At 42.5% G+C, this 18809-nt stretch overlaps 1 protein-coding gene across 1 annotated transcript in view; it reads right to left on the reverse strand.

The window, feature by feature from the left end:
• Positions 1-18809, reverse strand: part of LOC145391130 (uncharacterized) — a 414935-nt gene that overhangs the window by 18873 nt on the left and 377253 nt on the right. The window contains exons 5-6 of the mRNA XM_080265814.1: positions 3013-3173; positions 1415-1538 (exon numbers count right to left, since the gene is read on the reverse strand). Of these exons, the coding sequence (XP_080121940.1) occupies positions 1415-1538; positions 3013-3173 (285 nt within the window). The remainder of the gene's footprint in view (positions 1-1414; positions 1539-3012; positions 3174-18809) is intronic.

Below are 18809 nucleotides of genomic sequence, written 5' to 3' on the forward strand. Positions count from 1 at the left end.
GGCTGCAATGCTAGCAATATTAGTTGTGGCAGTAGTATTGGTGGTGGTGGTAGTGGTGGGGGTCGGGCAGTAGTACTGATGGTAGGGATGGTGGTAATAGTGGTTCATGTGATGGATCACATTTGGTTGGAGTGTCATTTAAGAGGAGCCTGTGGAGTCACATGGAGAGACAGGCTGACGAATGAGGATATAAAGGAGTGTTGTGGTGTGGATGTGGATGTGATAGGAAGCGTTATGAGGAACACACTGAGGTGGTTTGGCCATGTGGAGAGGATGGAGGGTGAAAGACTGACGAAGAGAGTGTGTGTGAGTGAGGTGGAGGGGGGAAGAGGGAGGGGGAGGCCGAGGATGAGATGGAGGGATAGGGTGGAGAGGTATATGAGAGAGGGGGGTGTGAGTTGGGAGCAGGGCAGTGAGATGGCGGGGGACAGGGCGACTTGGAGGCGATTTGTTTGTGGCCACCCCAAACGGGATTGAGGCGTCTGGCAATAGATAGATAGATAGTCATAACCTGCTAGACGACTAGGCGTCTGTTTGGCTGTGGTTACCTTTCAGCACAGTAAATGGTTTACCGGGTTATTAGAAACTGTTTGGCTTGCCACTCAGTATAGGCTCACTTGAAGGAAGCTTTACATAGAGTGAGTGGATGGTGGGCTCCCCCACCTACCAACCAGATGTAATATGCAAAATAATTCGCTAAGGACGAGGCACTACGAAAATTCCACGACCACCTAGGATCGGCATTCGGTCGCCAGTGACCAACGCTTTAACAGATTCCTCTCACCAGGGTCAGCACCGTGGCCAGGTGGTTACAGAAGTGACTGGCTCTCTTTGACTTCGATCCCTGGCTGTGGCAGGAAATAGTCAGACGTCATTAATTATCTTCCACAAGACCCATAGACTTGAAAACACACACCCTCTTACACCTTATCAGTCCTGAATGAGATACTCTTAGCATGTAATCTATATGGATGGTGTGTATTAAGCACCGAGGTAGTGGAAAATGGTGCGTGGCACGTAGGACTCGTAGACCTCAGGGAACGAACTATTAATGTATGCTCAGAGTCGGAGATATAAACTGAATTTTTAAATAATAATGAGTGAATTGCAAGGTATAAAACAGCATCATACATGGATATTGTTGGCTAATGCAGGAGTAAATCATAAGGTGTACTACCTTCCCTTGCCGTGTCTGTACCCCACCTCAGCTTACGACACCACGGTAATTATCTATAAACACCAGAAGTAAAAGAAAACAATACTCCCTTTGTCTGTGGAGAAAATGTGGCTAAACTGTTGGATCTGGGGCCTATTCTAGATGGGCAATGGAGGCTTTGTAGCACCATCACGTTAGAGATTTATTTTGCATATCATACACCAGTGTATGTGTGTGTGTGTGTGTGTGTCAACTCACCAGTAACGACGTGGACGGTGATGTTAGCAGGTATGGCGAGGTGGGGTTGACAGGAGTAAGTGCCCGCGTCTGTGGGTCTTACTCGATTGACCACCAGGCTGCTTGTGTAGTTCTCGTGCTCAACCTAACAATAAATTTCACATTTTAGTCATCACGACCACCACCATCATCATCACCCTATCCATCATTATACTGATTATCATCATTAGTCATCATCATATCATCCTCTCTCTCTCTCTCTCTCTCTCTCTCTCTCTCTCTCTCTCTCTCTCTCTCTCTCTCTCATTACCTTCACCCCATCACAGACTAGTAATAACCCCACTCAGTGAAATGGAAGTTGGATGTGGAGTCAGTAGTGAGAGGAGAGAGAGAGAGAGAGGGGGGGGGAGGAGGGAGGAAGGGAAGCTGAACAGGCACTGCTGTATTGGAAAAGGGGTACAGAGTGTTCAGAGCAGCAGTGATGCGAGTAGCAGAGGGGCTGAATGGAGTTCTTGAGAGGAGGGGAGTTGGTGAGAGTAACTTTGGTATTTTAGATGGTAATAGGAGGTTTCGTAGGACGTCTTGCTTATCGGTTTATTCTGCATACTACATCTCAGTATCCTCTTATATACAGTAATTTGTATCTTAAGTATACCGATATTCGAGAGATAAATATAACAGGCAAAAGAAAGTAAAGGTGTTATAGACAAAATAAATTGCGTACGAAGCAGCAGTACGGTATTTGCTGACAACAAATATGCAAATCAGCCTTTGACTTACACTCTTTAGAAGTACGTATGTGATGAGCCCCTATACACACACACACACACACACACACACACACACACACACACACACACACACGATATGAAAGGAAAGTACTGCATGTGAAGAAAGCATTAAAAAATTATGCAAACTGAAAGAGACAGACATAGTTATGTGCTGGAGGTCGGGCTGGAGCTAGCTCTGTGGCTAGGGTGAGGAGTGGATGGAAGACGTTCAAGTAGCTGTAACCTCTCCTGACTTTCAGAGGACTCTCCATCTGTGTTAGAGGTGTAATGCTGTATGGGAGTGGCACCTGGGCAGTAAAGGAAGAGGATATTTGTAGACTCAAACATACAAAAATGACAATGATTAGGTGGATGCACAGTGCATCCTTGAATGCAAGGCCTGGGGGGCTAGGCTTACGATGGGGGAGTTGAGAGGAAGGATGGGACTGAAGTGTTTTGGTGTGGTGATGAGGAGGGGTAGATTGAGATGGTCTGGGCATGTGGAGAGGATGGGGGATGACAGCTGAGTGCAGAAAGTGAGAAGAGTGATCGTTGGGGGTGGGGTTGCGAGAGGCAGACCGAAAGAGACTTGGAACGAGGTCATAGAGTGTGATCTCAGGGATAGCAGACTGAACTGGGAGGCTGCCAGAGATCAAGAGGGATGGGAAGCCACAATTAGGTGACCAAGCCGGATACATGCAAGCATGTTGGAGCCTTTTTAAACGTAGTACAACAATAGAGAGATTAACAGCTAACTTTGAGTCCTGTATATGCTGGAAGAAAGGAGTTAGCAAATAGTACACACTAAGAGAGAGAGAGAGAGAGAGAGAGAGAGAGAGAGCACTTTACCTGCAGATGATGTTGCCTTGCGTAATTAACCATGGTGTTATTGTGGTACCAGAAGATATAGACGGGCGGGACGGGGGCATTTCTCACCCAGCATTCTAAGGAGAGGTGGGAGCCTTCCTCTATGTGGATTTCACTTGGACCCCCTACCACTGCCTCCGCCTCTGTGGACGGGAGAAGGGGGTGGATAGATGGATGGATGGACAGATTGATAGACATACAGATAGATAGATATAGGTAGATAATAATAAACATGGCTAGATATAATGGTAGATACTAAGATACACAGATAGACTGCTAGAGACAGATGGGTGGATGTATGGATGGATAGATATGTAGACAGATAAATAATAGTTAGATAGACATATAAATTCATTTTTCGTTCAGATAGAATAAACAGCAATAAGATTTTCGTACTTATAGTGATAAGAGTGAATAGATGGATAGATAGAGAACCAGTATTCATACACAAAAATGAGTACTAACAGGAAATTAGATAATAGTTGATATAGATAGGCAAGAGGTAAATGATTGGACGGGGAGAGAGAGAGAGAGAGAGAGAGAGACTTGTCTATTTATATTTATATATTCATATTTATGTGCATACACACATGCATACACGCATGTTTGTGCGTGTATAGGCTATACGTCTGCATACCTGAATGTGTGTGTGACCGTGGGTTGTGTGTTTACCTGAGCTGCCCTTCCAACCCTTCCAGCAACACAAAACAGCTGATGTTCAGTGTTTTGATGTTCCACGTGGCATCAACAATTGCCAACAGCTGTTTGTTTATTTTGTTGACTGCCTCTGCGATATCGGAATAATAATGTTACAGTTCCAGAGTTTTCTTTTTTTAAATATTAATATAGTCTTGGTGTTGGATAGTGGTGGTGCTGGTAATGGTATTGGGTATTATATTATTATAATTATACCTCGGCCCACCTATGGTGGAGGAGGCATTAAGCGATCTGTCTGTCCATCCATGTGAGGGTTCGTGTTTGCGTGGGTCTGGTGTCCACAACACTACTGTGGCCGTGATATCTCCTGAACCCACTGACAGATTTCCACCAATTGTTTTGTCAGTGATGCTGTTTGAGGATATAATGAACTGATTAGGCCAGCTGCATCAAGGGGTCAAAGTTCAAGGTCATATGGAGTCAACTTAATTTAACACTGGGACGCACTATCTCCTAAACCCCTTGACGAATTTCGACCAAACTTTTGTTAGTGATACAGTATGAAGGGACGATGAACTGATTATGTCAGCAAGGTCAAGGTCATATGGGTGAGCACAATATCTGAATCCCTAGATGGATATTGACCAAACTTTTGTTAGAGGTATAGTATAAAGGGACAGTGACTTGATTAGGTCAGCAAGGTCAAAGGGTCTAAGGGCAAGGTCATATGGATGTGGGTACAATATCTTATGCACTCCTCGATGGATTTCGACCAAACTTTTGTCAGTGATACAGTATGAAGGGACAATGAACTGAGTAGGTCAGCATGGTCAAGGTGTCAGAGGTCAAGGTCATTGGTGTGGGCAAGATGTCTCCTAACGCCCTGGATGGATTCCGACCAAATTTTTGTCAGTGATACAGTATGAAGGGATGAAGAGCTGATCAGGTCAGAAAGGTCAAGGGGTCAAAGGCTAAGGTCATATAGGACTGACTTAGTTTACTTTTAGTCTCATTTCCACCATCCTTTCTTCTCAACCCCCATCCTTCCCTCCACTTCTCCCTCTCTACAAATCTGGGCTGATTTAGCATCCAGAGAGTAACAGTCCTGGCATCACTGACCTTCCCCCTTTGCCTGTGTGTGTGTGTGTGTGTGTGTGTGTGTGTGTGTGTGATTTGTGCAGTGTACTGGTCGAAAATAAATGCCAATAATATATTTGCACCTTGCCCTGTAATATCCAATGTTTTTATACGTTTCTACCATAGTGTTGTGTATTCCCTACATCGATTTAGTATTTATTTATTTTTTCTTAGTTGAACGATGACACTTGAGGCTAATGTGTTACCACTGAGTTCCTATATATTTTGATATTTATTCACATTTCTAAAAGAAAATATCATAGGCAGTTTAAAAGTACTTTTTATCATAAAGGTCCTAAGGGGAGATATGGCAACACTGGAGAGGGGAAAAGTTAAACAAGATGCCCGGTCCCCCTTTTTCTGTTTTGATTTCTTGGGAGCAGGGTCACGGCTTCCTGCTCGGAGCTTTCTTCTTCTAGCCCCATTATGAGTTAGTGCACTGACTTCTATTCCCCTAAAAGGGTATTTTGACTGTATTGTGCCTATGTTAGTAATGTTTTGAAAGTGAAATCTGCCCTAGCATGTAAGATATGAGAAGAGTACAGAACAGCTATGTGAGAGGAGAGGCTGCTGTTGTCAGCAGCTTGACGCCCTGGGATAAGGCCAGCCAGTCACATACACCACCGTGATACTAAAATCTGTGTTATAATTATGAAATAAGGTGACGAATTCTTATCCCATGCCGTATCATCCTAACACCTAGAGGTTAGGGTGGTCAATGGGCAGCTGCATGATCTAATTCCTTGAAAAATTTCTATGAAAAGTTTTATTTTTTCACATTAAGTTAAAGTATAATACTTTATTTTATTGCTTTGCTTGAAACTGCCTGAAAGTGCTAACACTTTCAGGGGTGCAAGTCTTGAAGCAAGTCTTGGAACAAGTCTTGGTGCAGGTCTGAATATAAGTCTGGGAGTGGACCTAAGTCGCGACGTATGACTCCAGCCAACACTATTACTTATTACCAGGCCTAATGTTTTACTAACTACATTCAACAGGTTATTGTATTCTCTCCCTCCCTCTGTCTGTCTGTTTGTCTCTGTATCTGTCTCTGTCTCTGTCTCTCTCTCTCTCTCTCTCTCACACACACTACCTTCTTCAAGCTGCTGTTGATATTCCTCTCCCTTCACCCCACCTTCATTCCACTTAGTTTTCCTTCCTTCCTCCTTCAGTTCCTCAACCCCTTTTTCTCTCCTTCCCCCTCGTCTCTCGACACCTCATCACCATTAGCCGCTTTGGTAAAAAGAAAAAAAACAATCTTGTTCCCCACTGTGTCCTCTTCCCCAATTTCTTGCCTTCCTTCTTCCTATTCTCATTCTTCTCCATATCGTAGTTCATAATCTCTTTCTCAGATTCTGTCCTCTCCTTTTTATATTTCAGTCTTACTATATTCTTGCAGTTTAAAATATCTTCTACCTTTTTTTAACACATCTTTTGTCCCCTTCATTTTTTCCCTGCCCATGTTTTCCTGTCAAGAAAAAAATTCACTGTTCCATATCTAAATAAAGTCAAGCTTTATATGTGTGTGTTTCTGTCTGTGGTGTTGTTCGTTTATTTCACGAGAACGGGTATAGATATCGACCTAATTCTTTTCGGATTGGGTAGGAATAAGTTCAGGTAGCGTCAGGAAAATACCAAGCAAAAATTGTGGCGATCGCGTGCTACGAGACGGCGCAACGTTGTCGGAAATTGTGACATGCGAAAACATGCAAAAATATTTTTGTTCGGCTTTTTGGTCAGAATTGGTCTTTGTGGGCTCAATAACGGTATGGAAACAGAGATAATGGCATTTGCAAACATTTTTTAAGGGAAAGGATATGATTAGGCCCGCAATTTTTGGCCACTGCTGAACAAAGAACTCCCCAAGTCTTCTGCACGAATTCCTAGACTGAGCCAATCTCTGCCAATCCCGGCAAACTTCTCTATCTCATCTGTCCACCTCGTGTCCTGCCATTTACTTCTGCACTTACAATCTCTTGGAATCCAGTCAGTCAGCCTCTTGCTCCATTGATTATTCTGTATTCTTGCTACATACGTACCTACCGAAAACAGCCTCTTTCAACATAATTGACGAGTACATTTAAACTTAAGTGGTTAGGAATAGATGAAACATTTGAGACTGTCATTGTTGTTAGTAAAAAAAAAAAAAAGACCCAGTATAAAGAGGTGTCAACCCTATAACTTGGTGAAGGACACGAGATAGACATGGGAGCGTTGATCCTTTCGATTGGTACTAGACATCCAATTTGTTTACTTCGCTGAGGATTTTCAATTCAAGTTTCCCAGGAAGAAGGGTATGGTCTTGATGGATGTCGACGAAACACTACTGTTGATGGTGGTCCTCCATTAACTTGCTGTATCTCCATACATACTAGTAGTCTCCAGGGTGATTTGACTTGTTCCAGGTCAGGTTGGGTGTAAAAAATACTTGAAAACCAGACAGTGGCCATGAAGGATTCAGTTTCAAAAGTAGAATACAATGCCAGAACTTGGTAGAAGTCCACTCCCAGACTTACACCCAGACTTGCACCCTTGAAAGTGTTAACACTTTCAGGTAGTTTCACATACTTGAGATGAAAGTCTTATACTTATACCGAATGTGAAAAGTAAAAATTCTCATAGGAATATTTCAGGGAATCAGATAATGCAGCTGCGCTTTGATCACCCTAACCTTCAGCTGTTAGGGTGATATTGCATACGATAAGAGTTCCTCACCCTTATTTTATAACTACAAAACAGTTTTTAGTATCAGAATGGTGAACGTGACTGCATAGTCTTATCCCAGGGCAGCAACCTGCAGACACAGCTGTTTCTGTACTCCTTCACACAGCTGTTTTGTGCTTCTCATATCTTACAATTTTTCATTGAAATTTTTTTTTTTTAATATTATTAAATAAGACTTACTATCAAAATATACTTTATGGGATTAGAAGTCGATGTAGTAACTCCTAATGGGGCTACGAAAAGCAAAGGCTTCAGGCTGGAGGACACAGTGTTGTCACAGAGACCGTAAGCAGGAGAGAGCCTCTCTCCCCTCACAGTCGAGCACTCAACCTTCCCTTTGGGACCCTTATGATAAAACTTAAATATATATATATATATATATATATATATATATATATATATATATATATATATATATATATATATATATATATATATATATACAGGGTGTAACGCGACGTATGACAAAAACTTGCACCAATGATCTATCATGTAATTTTGAGTATATTTTGTTCTATAGACATATGCTCTCTGCGACCCCAGTTCAGTACCCGGCATTCGGCTGTTTTGTGTAAAAGCTTCGTCTCTTGCATGTGCCATTAGGTGAGAGCTTCGCAGGGCGACGGGAGACGAGTATTATTAGCTTATACTGTACTGTACATGAAAATCCCATATCCTATCTGTACACACGAGTTTTAAGAAGAAACTTTACGTAGTCTATTGATTCTTTAACGTCAAGGCATGCATTCATGCAATTCTTTTGCACAAATCCACCGTAATTAAGGATCAGATTCAAATTTTATGGCTTGCAAGGGAGTAGGGAGGGAGGGAGGAGAGGCTGGAGTGTTGTTGCCAGTTATGTAATATTTGGTTTGTAGGATGTTGCTACCAGCATTATCATAACACCCATAGCTCATTCAGTGAAAAAACGTAATTCTAAAGGGAGATTAGCCTCACTTTATGTCAGGAAGAAATTTATTTATCACAGTTTTTCTGCTGCAAGTAAACGTGGCGCCATTGGGTATCTCCACCTGTGTTCCTCTCTGCAGCACTGGCATTATCATCGCAGAATCCGTTAAAAAATACACGGTGTCTGCATATTCTTCATTGCTGTACGTACGTGGCATGCTGTTTTATGAACATGTGAAGCTGAACCCGGTGAACAACAGAACGCGGAGAACATTATTTGAAGTGTGTGCCTCCCCTGCAAATGTTCCCGTTCAAATGACAGTGGACGCAGGGTTGCCAAGTCCTTCTCATCAATCTCGCTAGTCTAGTCCTGAAAACTTGCTAGAATGTCGCTAGATAATAAACACTGCAAAACATCGCTAGAAAACCCGATAAAATCTCTAGAATATCACCTAAAAATGGTAAAAATATCCAGAATGTAGCTAGATATTATGTTGCCGGACGTTAGTGCCGCAAGTAGAAGCAAAAAATAGGTCTAGCTGCATAGTCGTTACATTGGCAAGCTTGTGTCACTGTTCTCACGTCAACATCATATGAAAAAAATGGTGCCACTTTTACTTGCATCAGGAAAATTGTAATGAATAATAATATTACTCCTGACTTAAAATGATGCTAGTCACTCAATACAGTAATGTTCTTTCACTGAATGAGCTGTGGGTGTTATGATAATGCTGGTAGCAACATCCAACAAACCAAATATTACATAACTGGCAACAACACTCCAGCCTCTCCCCCCTCCCTCCCTACTCCCTTGCAAGCCATAAAATTTGAATCTGATCCTTAATTACGGTGGATTTGTGCAAAAGAATTGCATGAATGCATGCCTTGACGTTAAAGAATCAATAGACTACGTAAAGTTTCTTCTTAAAACTCGTGTGTACAGATAGGATATGGGATTTTCATGTACAGTACAGTATAAGCTAATAATACTCGTCTCCCGTCGCCCTGCGAAGCTCTCACCTAATGGCACATGCAAGAGACGAAGCTTTTACACAAAACAGCCGAATGCTGGGTACTAAACTGGGGTCGCAGAGAGCATATGTCTATAGAACAAAATATACTCAAAATTACATGATAGATCATTGATGTAAGTTTTTGTCATACGTCGCGTTACACCCTGTATATATATACAAGCTGGATCGATGTACAGAATACTTAGCATCATGGTAATGTATTAAAAAAATATGGGATGTTACGGTGTAAGGAGTAAAAATATTATTGGCATTTGTTCTCAATCTGTACACATGACCTGCCTACCTCCATTTCTGCTCTCTTGTAACTACTTTAATGTCTTTGACTTAAGTCCGCTCTCTCACCAAAGTTGATCTTTTGCTGACTCATAAAGATATTCCGAACACTGAGCTTTCCATTTCCCTTTGAAAACAAATTAGTTGATTTTCCATCGATTTTGCCAGTTTCCTGGTCTCACAATCGTACAGTACGTCATAGGTGGAACTATTCATTAGTTATATACTTTTCGTTTCATACATATTGGCAAGCTACGATCTATGATGTCTCTATGTTTACCGAAAGCTTTCCATCCAACTCTAATGCATCTACACGTATGTATTTCGCTATCACGGTCTTTCGTTGATTTTAATATTTGCCCCAGGTAACTGTATCCCTCGTTTTCTATTCTGATGACGCTTTTCTTTTGTAAAATATTTATACCGGTATACACAGTATATATATATATATATATATATATATATATATATATATATATATATATATATATATATATATATATACACACACACACACACACACGAGTATATTGAATGGCAGAGTGTGCGTTTCGTGCACGAGTGAACCAGGGTTCGCGCCCCGCCGGGGTAATAAACTTTGGGAGTGTTCACCCAGCCACGTACTGCATTGGAGGACACAAGGGGTGCTGTGGTTGAACCAGTGTCGCTTACTATAAAGTATGCTTGCACCCAGTCGGCTTGCGCGTGCCGGTTACACTTGGTTCACAGACTACACACACATCCAAAGCCACTACAACACTACAGTTACACTTACAAGCACTTCTCACCCTACATACAATCTCTACTAGACAGCCTAAGCCACTTGGTAGAGATACATTGGCTGTATCGTCCCGACTTCGGTCGGGATAGGCCGGTCCTGCAGTGGATACTGAAACGGCTGATGATGATGATGATGATGATGATATTGAATTATATATAGATAGGTAGATCGATAAAAGTAAAAGATAAGTAGACAAACAACCAAACAAAAATGAATATGTCCAGAGAAAGAGAGAGAGAGAGAGAGAGAGAGAGAGAGAGAGAGAGAGAGAGTAGAAAAAAGGTGAGAATGAGTCAGACATTACACATAAGATTGTGTAATGGGTGATTTTTAAGTGTGGGTGATTGAGAAAGAGTGGGTGGGAGGAGATAAGTGAATGTACAATAAGTACAACTAGATGAGCTGGAAAGAAATTGTCAGGAATGAGTAAGAGACTGAGTGCATGAGAAAGGGGAAAGGACGAAATGAATGACAGAGCTAGATGGTAAGTAACTATTGATACTGATTTTTTTAGCCTTTAAGTAATAAAAAGTGCCAGTGGACAAGAAAGCAAGTAAGAAATGGGAGTACTTGAGTGAGTGAATGAGCAATTAAGGCTTAGAGGTATCGAGGAAGGAAGGGGGATATCCAAGGGGTAAAGGGGGGTTAATGAGTGAGTGAGTGAGCAAGGTGTGTGTGTGTGTGTGTGTGTGTGTGTGTGTGTGTGTGTGTGTGTGTGTGTGTGTGTGTGTGTGTGTGTATCATCTATCAATCGATCTACCTCTCCATCTTATTAAGAATAAATATTTGGAAATTTAAACAGACCAACATATAAATATATCTTTCAGTATAAGAAAACAGACAAATAAGTAGAGGGACATATATAAGTATAGATGACCGACTCCCTCAGCATCTAGACAGAGAGACTTCCATCACAGACAACTCAGCTCATCAAAACTGTTAATAAAAACAAGACGCAGGGTGGAACGAGAACGACAATATCAGAGTGGAAGGAGGAGGTGAATATTTGCAGAGAGAGAGAGAGAGAGAGAGAGAGAATTTTTGTCACTCGCTTTCCTTCTCGATGATGGTGAGGTTGTTTTTGTAATTTGTTGTTGATCATGTCCTTCAGGATATACAGTATAAATAGTATAATGGCCACTCAGGTCCTTCCCTTCATCATAATTATCTTTTCCCTTCCTCACCAACAAAATCAGTATTCCCAGCGACGGTCATTTATCAGTTTACAATGTACTTTTCCTCCCGCTGACACTTTTGGGTAATTTCTTTCTGGTTTCCCATATATATAGATATGGATATAGATATATTCATGCTAACATACATACATATTTCATTATACATAGAGAGAGAGCGAGAGAGACAGACAGACAGACAGACAGACAGATGATGGAAGTAGGAACAAAGAAACACAAGAGTAAGGCAAATATTGAAACACGTGTTTGTTGTGTTAGCCTCCCATCGGTGAGTTCATGTAGGACTTTCGGCGTCCTGCCAGGATTAAGGAACTCTCTCTCTCTCTCTCTCTCTCTCTCTCTCTCTCTCTCTCTCTCTCTCTCTCTCTCTCTCTCTCTCACCGATTTGCCCAGCCTGTTGCTCTGGCTTATATTTTTGACTCACCTGTTCTTCTCTCCTGTAATTTCTTAAATACTTTCTAATTTTTTTCTAATTCACGGAAGTGGTGGAATTTTGTGTACTTGCTTTTTAACTGGGTAACCTTCACTTATACAATACTGACATTTTTTCTGAAGGTAATGTATTTATATTATTTGAATGACTCATCTTTTTTGTTTCTGTACTCTTCTTTTCTCTTTGTCTCTTTGTGGATTCACTTGTCTTTTTCGAATTTTTATTTTTTTTATATAATTTCTTTTAAATGTTTTCATATTAATTCCTGCTTTTTCTTATCCGTTCTCTCTCTCTCTCTCTCTCTCTCTCTCAATCCGTCGGTGTATCTATACATCTATCTACGTTTAACTGCACTTGTTGGTCATGTTATCACTCTGCCAGTCATTTCTACACTCAATTAACTCTTTCACATCATCATTTCCTCCTTCACATATCATCATTTCTTAACTAGTATCTTTCATCTTTAATAATCTCTTCATCTTTTCATTTTTTTCTTCAGTTTCCTTCCCTATTCATCCCTCCCCGTCTCCCTCTCCTTACCTCTTACTTCCTTACTTCACTCTCCCTCCCATTGTCCTACCTCACCTCCATCTCTCCTAGCGCGTTTTTTTTTTTTTTTTTTTTCCGGAGGCAGAGAGGCTCACTGGTAGGGCGTCGGACTGGGGGGGTCGTGAGTTGGAGCCAAGCCTGGTAGCTGCCATGCCGGGAGGGGTAGCGCCCTCCTGTCACCTAGCAGGGCTGTATTAATGATCTATTAAGGTCTAGCGCGGGGGAACATTTCTCTTTTCTCTCGCATTATCACTGCCTTCCTCCTCTCTCACTCCTTTTCCTAACTCTCTTGTCCCTCTTGCTCGCTCTTTCTATCCTCTTCCTCCCTTTCTTCTCCTCACAAATTTCTGATTCATGAGAGAGAGAGAGAGAGAGAGAGAGAGAGAGAGAGAGAGAGAGAGAGAGAGGGGTAACTTTGGGACAACCATTTTCCCCCCGGCTCGACTGATTCTCTCTCTCTCTCTCTCTCTCTCTCTCTCTCTCTCTCTCTCTCTCTCTCCAAGTACATTTGTCATCATCATCATCATCTACTACTGTGTGGTCCCATGAGGTGCGTAGAATCCCAGGGCTAGGCAAGTTAGTCCTGACATTTAAGATGAGAGTGACCAGCCACACTCATCCCTGAGTGGCGTTACGTGAGCAATAATCACCAACCAGCCCTTGGATATAAATCTGCATAGGCTCATTCCGACAGGAGCGCCTTAATTACCCACTAAACCACCAGACTCCATAATTTGGTTATATGGTTACCACCCAACGTAGTAAATGGTTTCCTGGTGTACAGAAAACTATTTGGCTTGTCACTCAGTGTTGAGTCATCCATAGGCAGAAGGAAGAGGAAAGAATGAAGAAAAGAAAGACAGAAGAGGAAGGAAGTAAAGAAGGAAGGAAGAGAGGAAAGGGTAGACATCTGAGAGTAGCACTACATTGAGTGAGTGGATGATGAGAGCCCCCACATACTACACAGCATTTATGTAGAGGTATAGATAATTTGTTTATGTATTTCTTTTCGCAGGATCCAGTTGTTTATCACACAATCACATTTACAGTAAGTTATGTGCCTGTCGTCCTATGTATGTATGTATGGTTGGATCGATGGATGTATATATCGATGCTGTTACCATGTTTGTCCTCGTTATGGCGAGAGAGACGGGGTTGTAATAAAGGAAAGAGAAGATAGGGTGGGAAACTGGTGGAGAGTGGGTGAGTGGAAGCTTGAAAGGAGACGATGAAAGAATTGTGGCAGCAAGACGTGTGTGTCGGAGGGATGGATTACTGTATATTCGAACGTTATATTCAGATCATATTCTAAAGAGGTCTAGTATTATGTTTTCTTTTTGCCAGCACTTTTCTTGGCACCCATTTTATCCTGATTCATTGTGTACTCCAAATTTAGTTACCGCTCTTGCGAATTAAAAATGAAGTAATAAGGGTAACCTAAAAAATCATTAGGTTCCCAGACAGACAGAAAGACAGACAGAGACGGAGGATATGTATATGAAAGATGGAGAGGGAAAGAAGATGAGGGAGGGAGAGAGAGGAATGATGCTTAACATTTTCGAGAAAGTGAATATCGGCCTACCCATCAATATACAGTATGTGTTATTCTTCCCTTAAAGGATGAATAATTGAAATAAGATGTAGTAAGCAAAGAAGCAAACCCACAACCAAACTAAGTGAGCATTAGACACAGCCAGGAAGGGGTGTACCGGAATTCAATATTCTGTGTACTCTTCCCATGCCAGTGATGGAGAGGACACTGTTTTGCCAGAAAGACGCCAAGTAATATAATACATATATATAATACTTACAGGCAGTGGCTAACGATTAAACACAGCGGGGAGGGGATGTGTCAGAATTATTTTGTTTATTCTTCCCATCCCTGTCGAGGAAAGGATTTTCGGGTATGGATGAAACACGTTAACAAAATAAGCCGGCAGGCAACGCGGGCCGTTGAGGTTCAGCCTGTACACAGAAAGCAGGACCCATATTAAGAGTCTAAAAATGTATCTCGCCTCTCTTTGGAGAGGCGAGATACACACATACACAGACAACATAAATAACTCGATACTTGCATGAACACAAGACACATAAAAACTGTGAAAATACACATAGATAGATAGATAGATAGATATACTGTATATATATGAAACCTCCCATATTGTGTAGCCTACTGATTTTGTCTGTAATACACAAATCTAGTCGTTTCAATTCATTTCAGCATTGCTGCAATTTTCTGGGGGTGAAAATATGGATATTTGTTAATGAATTTTTTTCTTGTCAGTTTTCACAAGCGTTTACGCAGTCATTTTGCGAATTTTTCACGCTTCAATTAGAAGCATAGCATGGGTTTAGGAAGCTAAAAATGACACTGCCAGGTTCGCAAGACGTTGCTCTTCAAATTGGTTAAATAATATCGATTTTCGAAATCTAAAAAGAAAGTAGTGTTAGGGCATGCCACTGGGGACACGACAAAATCTGGACCCACAACCACAGAGGGGCTAAGCAGGCCGCTGCTAGGCAACGAGTAGTTGCCTAGCAACCAAAACTTTGTGGACACAACTAGGTCGTACACTGGACATGGTGTCCAGGCTTTGTGGTAATCAGTTAATTCTAAAGGTAGCCGTGCCTGCCACAATCAAACATGACTGCTGGGAACACTGAGGCCAATCTTTGCATGGTTGCCACTTGAAAACTAGAGGAGAGATGGGAAAAAATGGATGGAACACTTCCGATAGAGAATGACCTCAAGATTACACCTACCTAAGTCAGAGGTTTCTATACCCATTAGTAATGCTTCTACGGCTCAAAACGTGAAAAGTACGAAAAAACGTTTTTTTACTAGTTGGTAGGCAACAAGTAGTTGTCTAGCAACCAAAACCTTGTTGATGCATCTAGATCATAGCTGGTGGTTAATTCTAAAGGGAAGAAGTCTATCTATCTATCTATTGCCAGATTACTTAATCTCATAAGGAGTGGCCACAAACAAATCGCCTTCATGTTGCCTTGTCCCCCACCATTTCACTGCCCTGCTCCCAGCTCACACCCTCCTCTCTCATATACTTCTCCACTCCATCCCTCCATCTCATCCTTGGCCTCTCCCTCCCTCTCCCCCCCCACCTCACTCACATACACTCTCCTCGTCAGTCTCCCACTCTCCATCCTCTCCACATGGCCAAAGCATCTTAGTGTGTTTGTCCTAATGCATCCCATCACATCCACATCCACACCATGATGTTTCTTCACATCCTCATTTGTCAGTCTGTCCCTCCATGTGACTCCACAGGCTCCTCTCAATTAACTCATTTCCACTGCTGACACTCTTGACTTCTGTCCCTCCAACAACGTCCAAGCTTCACTTCCATACTTCAGAGTTAGTATCACAATACTGTCATGTAGTAACTTTTTCACTTCCATGCTCACTTCCCTGTTTCTTACTACTGCTTTCAAGGAATCAGCAACCTGTCTTCATTGTTGTACCTATTCTAGCACTTCACCCTCTAAACTTCCATCCTTACACATCACACTACCCAAGTACTTAAATGCACTCACATTTTCCATTTCCTTCTCATCTTACCTCACTGTGCATTCACAAACTTCACTTCTCTCGAAGATCATAACTTTACTCTTCCCTATTTACACCTTTAAATTCCATTTCTTACACACTCTCCCAAACTTATCCACCAAGCCTTGCAGCTCCCCTTCGTCTCCAGTTTACAACACAGTATCATCTGCAAACAACAGTACAGAGAGTTTCCAAACTCTGTCAGTAAGTATCCTACTACATACTTTCCCTATTACACTGAGAAGACAAATGCCCCTATGATTACCACATACTTCTTTTTTCCCTTTTCCTCCGTCCAGGGAATAATTATACCTGACTTCCAATCCTCCGGGACTCTACCTTCCTCCCATGCCAATCTGCTGCAATTAACCCCGTTGCGCAAGATGATGCAATGTGAGTCATAAGCCTTGCAGTCTGAAGAGTAACCGATGATGCAACATGATGCAACTTTCCTATAAATGGTCATAGAAACTTTTCCTGTGGATGGATTTGTGTCAAATTTGGTTGAGTCAAAGCTGAGGGTACCCACATCTAAGGGAACAGCCTGGAGCTTATCAGAGGGGCAAGTGCCCTATATATAGCACAGTATTATCCCGTCAGTCAGGCTCAAAGTGTGTGTGAGTGCGCGGCCAGGCATTTAAACCCTGATTTCCTACTACCGGACCATCCATACCTTACGTGTGTATAGTGATACTGTGTTATATATAGCGCAGTGTGCTTCTGAAGAAAGTGTATGTGTTTCTTATATATTTTCAGAGAAAATCAGGTTTGAACATTCCTAACCGATTTTTACTGTTCCCCTCCTATTTTACACTAAACCTACAATGTCTCACAAGGGCTTATCAGAGAAAGACTACATGACAACTGACACCACTGCCATCACTCCTATGACAACTGACACCAATGCCATCACTTCTATGACAAATGACACCACTGCCATCACTCCTATGACAACTGACACCATTGCCATCACTCCACACACACACACACACTGGCACATCACAAATACTCTCTAACACACACACACACACACACACACACACACACTGGCACATCACAAATACTCTTTAACACACACACACACACACACACACACACACACACTGGCACATCACAAATACTCTTTAACACACACACACACACACACACACACACACACACACACACACACACACACACACACACACATCACAAATACTCTCTAACACACACACACTCGCACATCACAAATACTCTCTAACACACACACACACACACACACACACACACACACACACACACAGGCTGTCATCGTACCTGTCCTCCTCTCTGCAACTCCATCTCCTCTCAAGAAACACTACAACACTGCTAGAGGACATGAGTAACCAGCTTATCTATCTAGTTTTTATACTATTGTATTGTAAGGTATAAAATCTGTGTACTATCTATTTCTCCTAGGGAAAACGTGGTGGATTTCATTCCTATTCTCTCATTCATTATACTCATAAAGTATAGGTCACATCAAAATCTGAAGAAAACTTGATCAAGCTGATGATTTCTTATGCATACTTTTGTAAATTCGTTTGTTCCATTTAAAGATTTCCTGCACCTGAAGTGCAGGCCGAGCCATTAATTAGCCTGGTCAGTGAGGAAGCTGTTGTCTTTCGTGTTTAATTCTGTTGACAGTGTAGTGCATAATGGCTGTATCGTCGGGGTGAGTGTCGATTATGTCCTCTAGGCATCGTTGGAGCTCTTCTTTGAACTGCAGTGGCGTCGAGAGTCTCAGTAGGGCGTCGAGTGTGTCAGAGAAGTTGTTCTCCCAGTAACTGTCTCTGTGTTCGAGGAGCTCCTCATAAGACAGGGAGTCGAGACGTTGCTTGATGGTGGGATGGAGAGGTGGGATGATGTCTCTGATGCTGGCTTTGGCTTGATCCTGAGGGCAGACGGTCGTGGGGGTGGTGGGAGCAGGCAGGTCGAGGGTCGAGTTGACAGAGAGGGCAAGTTGTTACACCTTCCCCTTCTTGTTCTTCCCCTTCTTTTTCTTCTTGACGGTCTCAATTGGTGGTGTCTTGGAGATCATCGTCGTCCAGGGCAGAAGGATCTAGGGTGTCTCGAGGGTCGGGGGTGGTCTCCATTCCGTCCTCAGCTGTCGGTGGCGATGCGTGATCTTCAGTAGGCAGTGCAAGGTCCGAGTTCGGTGCCGGGTCGTCAGGTATAGTGGCAGTCCCTCTGTTAAGAGGAGCATCCAACTGCAGTTGTTTTCGCGGTGTTGTGCGAGGTTGGGCTGGCTGCTGGGGCCGGGGCCGACGCCCCTGACGAATGGTGGGACGGACATCGTGGGCGAAGCTCTCAGGGATGACCAGGCATGGCAGCCCATTCTCCTTGAAGATCTGAGGGAGGAGAATGCACAGAGCTGCCCTGTCATCACCGCAGAAAGTCCTCGCCATTGCGATGCACATCGCAACGATGGTGTCCATCTTCCCAGAGGACTCAGGATCCTGAGGCCAGTGTCTCTGGGTAGTGGGATGTCGCCATGCATGGGCAGAGC

Source organism: Coenobita brevimanus, chromosome 17, assembly GCF_032717465.1.
Source record: "Coenobita brevimanus isolate Jiangsu-jjx chromosome 17, ASM3271746v2, whole genome shotgun sequence".
Classification (NCBI taxonomy): Eukaryota; Metazoa; Arthropoda; class Malacostraca; order Decapoda; family Coenobitidae; genus Coenobita; species Coenobita brevimanus.